Here is a 6314-nt window from a genome sequence, read left to right on the forward strand (position 1 = left end):
TGTAGGTGTTTTTGATGGGCCTGAGACCCTCGAGGTTCTTCTAGTCATTGATTGAGAATCTGCCCGCAACCATCCCCGAGATACTTCAACGTGCCAATCAGTATATTGCCTCCGAAGCCCTAATGGCAAGAAGGCGTGAGGATCACAAGAGGCCAAGAGTGGAGCCAGCCCGAGGAATGACGTCGACGCCACCGGTGCAGCCCCGCAGGAAGCCCGACTGACCCGAGCAGCTACTCCCGAGGCCCCCGCCTCTGACTCTGAACACTTCTCGTACCAAGATCTTTCTCTAGATCAAGGAGAAAGGCCTCTTGCGACAACCCAACCCCTTGAAGGCTACTCACAAAGACCGATCTAAATATTGCAGGTTCTATCGGGACTACGACCATGATACAGAAGACTGCCATGACCTCGAAAATCAGATTCAAGAGTACTTGCCTCTGCATCCTCTTGCCCCGTGCCAAGGCCTTCTAAACCGAACTTCGCCTCCGCAAATTGAGTTGTCTTATTTCATCAATCAAATGCTTCTCCGAGATAAGGTGCATGTGCCCAAAAGCTCCCTTTATCTTTGGCACCATACAAGATGAGTCCGCTCCATCAGAATGAAGGACCCATGGAACAACATGATCCTGCTCTTGCCTCTACAAGAGTTCATGTCCTTGACCTCTGTTCAAGGAAAGCTCTATGCCTCCGCTCCATGTTTCGTCTTCTATGCCAGCTCACTTCATGCGGCTTGGGTACTTCGCCAAGTTACACCCAAGTTGCTCCGCTCCTCGTTTTGCATTGAGTTGATGGTGGCCCTCGCGCCCACCATTCCATGGGTCAGTCCTCCCTTGAGTATGATCTCCATATCGACTCCAAGTATGCCTTCATTTGTGTTGCTTTGGCTTGCTCCCCGACTTGATCTCGCAATGCATCCACCAATGCATTCTCTCAAGCGAGATCATGCGACGACTCCTTGCCGCTTGCTCGATCCATTGAGCTTCGTGGAGTTATTGTATTTTAGGTACTACTCCTCAACATGTGTGGTTTGTTGCACACGATTCTCCCTCTATAGAGTCGATACTTATCTCTCCTAGATATCTATCTCGTTGGAGCAACATCTCTCTTCGTTTCCTTCTCTTTGAAAGTTTCGGAGACCACCATCCCCTTGGACTACTTCACCTTGCTGAACAAACTATACATTGTTCTGCCTCCTGCAAATGCACTTACTAGATTGTGACTCTACGTCAATATAGCCCGCGCTGCACCCCTCAAGGCCTAGCAACATGCTGAACTCACTGCACACTTCAACCTCCTATGGACATATCCTTCTTATGCTGAAGAGAAGGTTTCAATACTCCATGGCACCAAGTTTCAGTCGCCTTGGGATAGCCACGAACACTCCATCATTCGCATACAAGCCATTGCATGAGTATCGAATTCTTTGAGTTAGCAATTCCCCTCACTTCCGTGAGCTTTGCACAACTCTTTCAGTCGTTGAGTAACTCATTTTACCTTGCATGGTCTCATCCTTTACTAAGCACCTCGCTTGCCTTGAGTACCATTAAGTATAGTTGTCAACGTCGAGCCGTAGCTCGAACTCAGCCATCCCAACCTTTGTGCGCTTCGCATTCTTCCAAGCTTGCTTGTTCTCGTGGTGCCTCTTGCACGAAGGGTTGGCCATTCTTCTGAATGCCAATCTTAGATGCCCGCTCCTCCGAGTGACTCATTTTCCCTATATCTCTATGCTCGTTTTCCCCCAAACAGTCACGCATGTGCTGACTGCCCTCAACGCAGCCCCGCTAAGTCCCCCACATTTGTATGTCAAGTGTTTCTATGAGTGCTTGTCCCACTTTGATACCATCTGTCATGAACATAACTAGTTTTGCCCAAGTCGTGCGATACCCTTGCGTGTCCGTCCGTAAAGGTCAGCTTCCCCGAAACCTCTCATGGTCTCTTAGGACCTATAAAAGAGAAAATGGGTTAGAGAAAGTGCTTCACTCGGGATCCATAAGCAAACATTTCGAAAACACTTCATAGACATTGCAACTTACAAACAGACTTTACAAACTCTGAACGGTTGCACGACAAAGGGTCAAAATGGTCCACTACAGACCAAATATCTCTTACAAGTGTCCATATGACATAACATTTATTTACAAGCCTAAGAAGGCTACCAAACCTAACTAATATGGGGCTGTTAAGCCTTCGACCGTTCCTCTACATGTTGTGCAAAGCATGAATAAACAGAAAGGCACAGATATACATAAGTATTGCATTAAATATCCTGTTTAGAACTTTGTCCATGACAGCGTCTCAGGGGTCCAATCGAGAAACAAATCAATGTCATTGCCGATGGACCGACGACTGGCGGTAGTAGCTCGACGACAAGGAAGGCCTACGCCTGCAGCATGGTGGGAAAACACCCCAGACCCGAGTTCGAGACCAAAATCACCTTTGGAACCAAGGAGGTCAAACGCTCCCACCACAACAACACTTTGGTGATCTCCATCCGGATCGCCAACACTCGGGTAAAGAGAGTGATGGTCAACACCGGGAGCTCTGTCGACATGCTGTACCTCGATGCCTTCAAGAAGCTCAGCCTAACTAATGAGGACCTCACTCCCATGGCGTTGGCGCTCACCGGATTCACGAGAGATTCTATCTCCCCACTCGAAACCACCATCCTCCCCATTACCATCGGGGAAGAACCGAGAGCCAAGATGACAATGACTACCTTCATGGTAGTCGACCTGCCCTCGGCCTACAACGTCATCCTCGGCCGCCCGACACTCAACAAACTGAAAGCAGTGGTTTCCACTTACCACTAGGCCATCAAATTTTTGACTTCAGCAAGGGTCGGGGAATCCCGAAGCGATCCAAGAGAATCAAGGCGGTGCTACCTTACAGCGGTCACTCTTTCGGAGAAGTCATGCCCTCATCAAGCCTCGGATCCCCGTGAGGAAGCTAGGACACCGACGCACCTAGAGCGCCCTGAATAACTCGCCAAGGTACACTTGAAGAGGGACAAACCCGACATGATCGTGAAAGTTGAGATGACACTCCTAGAAGCAAACCAGCTCCAGCTCATCGACTTCCTGAAGAGAAATGTTGATATGTTCGCATGGTCCTCAAAAGACATGCCAGGGATCGACCCGAGAGTGACCTAGCACCACTTGAACATCCACCCCGAGGCTCGAACGGTGAAGCAGAATCCAAGGAAGTTCGCCCCCGATCGACAGAAGGCAATCAGCGATGAGGTAGATCACCTTAGAGAGGCTGGATTCATAACCAAGGTGAAATACCCCCGGTGGTTGTCAAATGTAGTCCTTGTTAAGAAACACAATGAGAGCTGGAGGATGTGTGTTGACTACACCGATCTCAACCAAGCATACCCCAAAGATTGCTATCCACTCTCGATAGTAGATCAACTGGTGGATGCCACAGCAGGTACGAACTTCTAACGTTCATGGATACGTTCTTGGGATATAACTAGATCCGAATGACATTGCAAGACCAGGAGCACACCGCCTTCAATACCAACATGGGAGTATATTGCTATAAAGTAATGCCCTTCGATCTGAAGAATGCCAGGGCAACATATCAAAGAATGGTCAATGAGTTATTCAAACAACAACTCGGGAGAAACATGGAGGTGTACATCGATGATATGATCGTAAAAAGCAAGTCGGCAAGCACAAACCTGGCCGATCTAGTGGAGACTTTCCGGACACTCAAGAGGTTCAGCATGCGCTTAAATCCATCAAAGTGTGTCTTCGGGGTTCGTTTGAGAAAATTCCTTGGGTTCGTCATCCACTAGAGAGGAATAGATGCAAATCCAGAGAAGGTTCGGGCCATAATAGAGATGCAGCCTCCACGCTCTATCAAGGAAGTATAACGCCTCGCCAGGAGGCTGGCAGCACTCAATAGATTTGTATCATGATCAGGAGACAAGTACCTCCCCTTATTTCGAGCGCTCCGACAAACCAACACCTTTACATGGAACTAGGAATGCGAGGGGGCCTTCCAGAAACTCAAGGTGCATCTCGCTCAACTGCCCCGACTTGCGTCACTAGAGCTGGGCGAAGTCCTCAGTCTCTACTTGGTGACCTCGGAATGGGCGGTCAGCTCGGTGTTAACCCGAGAGGCATCATCGGCACAGCAACCCGTCCATTATGTCAGCCACATTCTCATCAGACCCAAGGTACGATACCCCCCGATCGAGAGACTAATCCTCGCACTGATAAAGACGGCATGAAAGATGTGACCGTACTTCTAAGCCCACACAATCAAGGTGATAACCGACCAACCCCTGCAACAAATCCTCTCGAAGTTCGATGTATCAGGTTGGATGCTATAGTGGTCAGTCAAGCTAAGCGAGTTCGATATCCAATATGCCCCCAGGACGGCCATAAAAGCTCAAGTATTGGCCGACTTCATCTCCGAACTAACCCCCATGGATCATGCCGTTGGACAGGGACACGGTGAGTGCACGCGGACCCTGCATGTGGACAGGTCGACGATCACTGAGGGAGCAGGGGCCGGACGCATCCTCAGGAGCCCGACCAGAGAAACCAACGAATGATCGCTTCAGCTACGATTCAAGGCCACTAATAACGAAGCCGAGTATGAGGCGTTACTCCACGGACTGCGCCTCACCCTGGAAATGCATGTGGATGACCTCGAGGCCTTCAGCGACTCTCAGCTGGTGGCAGGACATGTCAACGGAAGCTACAAAGCCCGAGACCCAACCATGGCATTGTAACGGGCGGAAGTAAGACGACTTGCTCACCGCTTCAATCACCTCTCGGTTAAAAGGATACCTCGGGTGCAGAATGTGCGAGCCGATGCCTTGGCTAGACTGGCCTCTACTAATGACCTGGGAGGAGCCCCGGCACCCGAATTCCTCATGGCCCCGATAGTGCCGACCCACGACATCGCCGGGACCGAGGTCTCGCCAAGCTAGATGGAGGAAATCCTCCGGTTCAAGAAGGACGGGACACAAGTTGATGACCCGACGGCCTCACATCGATTAAGGCAAACCCATGCTTGGTACTGTGAGATTAGCAGAAAGTTGTACTAAAGAGCTTTCTCTCAACCCCTCCTACGCTGCCTCGCGCTGCCTGAGGCCGAGACGGTTCTCGCCGAGCTCCACGAGGGAATCTGCAGGGAGCACAACGGCGGCCAGACATTGGCCTTCAAGATCCTCATACATGGATATTATTGGCCGACCATGCGCCAAGACGCCCAATCATATGTACAGTGGTGCCAACAGTGCCAAAAGCACGCCCGATTGCATCACCAGCCAGCATTCCCTCTCACCCCGATGGATGCGCTCTAGCCCTACGCCCAATGGGGTCTTGACCTCCGCGTGCCCTTTCCTCCAGCTTTGGGACATCGACGCTTCCTCATAGTTGGGGTTGACTATTTCACGAAGTCGGTCGAACCGAACCTCTAGCATCCATTACGGAGAAACAAGTTCAGGGTTTCACATAGAGGAACATCATCACCTGGTTCAGGATCCCAAGGGCTATCATCACCAATAATGGAACTCAGTTCAATAACACTAAAGTTCAAGGCCTACTGCCAATCATACGGAATATAATTAAAGTTCAGCTTGGTCTCACACCCCCAAACCAACGACCAGGCTGAAGTGATGAATCGGGCAATCCTAGAAGGACTCAAGAAGAGGGTCTCGAGCGCGCTTGGGTCCAGGGTGGACAAACTCTCTAGTGTCCTGTGGGTGCTACGAACGACCCCCAAGTCCGCCTCGGGGGAATCCCCGCTCAGCCTGGCGTTCGGAACCGAAGCAGTCCTTCCACCCGAGGTGGTATTCCTGACCTTGTGCACCGCCACCTTCGAGCAAAACAACTTCGAGGAGGGCCTCAGGGCTAACCTAAACCTCCTTGAAGAGAAAAGGGCCGAGGCGCACCTACGCACCCTGGTCTACAAGAAAGCTACAACCCGACTTTACAACCGTAAGGTTCGCCCTTGATTGATCAAGGTCAGAGACCTCGTCCTTCGAAAGACTGAAGTGAGCGACCCAACCCGAGCAAGAGGGAAGCTTGCACTGAACTGGGAAGGCCCCTACCAAGTCTATGACATGGTCCGAGAAGGAACTTACTACTTCGAGACCATGGGGGGGAGTCCCCTGCCAAGGACTTGGAATGCAGCAAACTTGAAAAGATTTTACCCATGAAAGTAAAGAGTCAAGATGCTTTGATCCTCCAATAGGTTGGTGAACGGGTCCGGCTCCAGCTCCAGGTCCGAATACCTCGCATGGAAGTGAGCGAAGGCGACCTGATATCCGAACTCATAGTCACCCGCCCCGACCT

General features: G+C 50.8%; 1 protein-coding gene across 1 annotated transcript; it reads left to right on the top strand.

The window, feature by feature from the left end:
• Nucleotides 1-5635: 5635 nt before the first annotated feature.
• Nucleotides 5636-5974, top strand: LOC135595114 (uncharacterized). Its single transcript, XM_065085632.1, has one exon. It carries the CDS (start codon nt 5636-5638, stop codon nt 5972-5974), a length of 339 nt encoding a protein of 112 aa, XP_064941704.1.
• The last annotated feature ends 340 nt before the right edge of the window (nt 5975-6314 follow it).

Source organism: Musa acuminata, chromosome BXJ1-10 (assembly GCF_036884655.1).
Source record: "Musa acuminata AAA Group cultivar baxijiao chromosome BXJ1-10, Cavendish_Baxijiao_AAA, whole genome shotgun sequence".
In the NCBI taxonomy this organism is placed as follows: Eukaryota; Viridiplantae; Streptophyta; class Magnoliopsida; order Zingiberales; family Musaceae; genus Musa; species Musa acuminata.

Excerpts from the sequence above, each read along its gene's own strand:
- LOC135595114 (XM_065085632.1), top strand. The coding sequence starts at position 5,636 with ATGAATCGGGCAATCCTAGAAGGACTCAAGAAGAGGGTCTCGAGCGCG.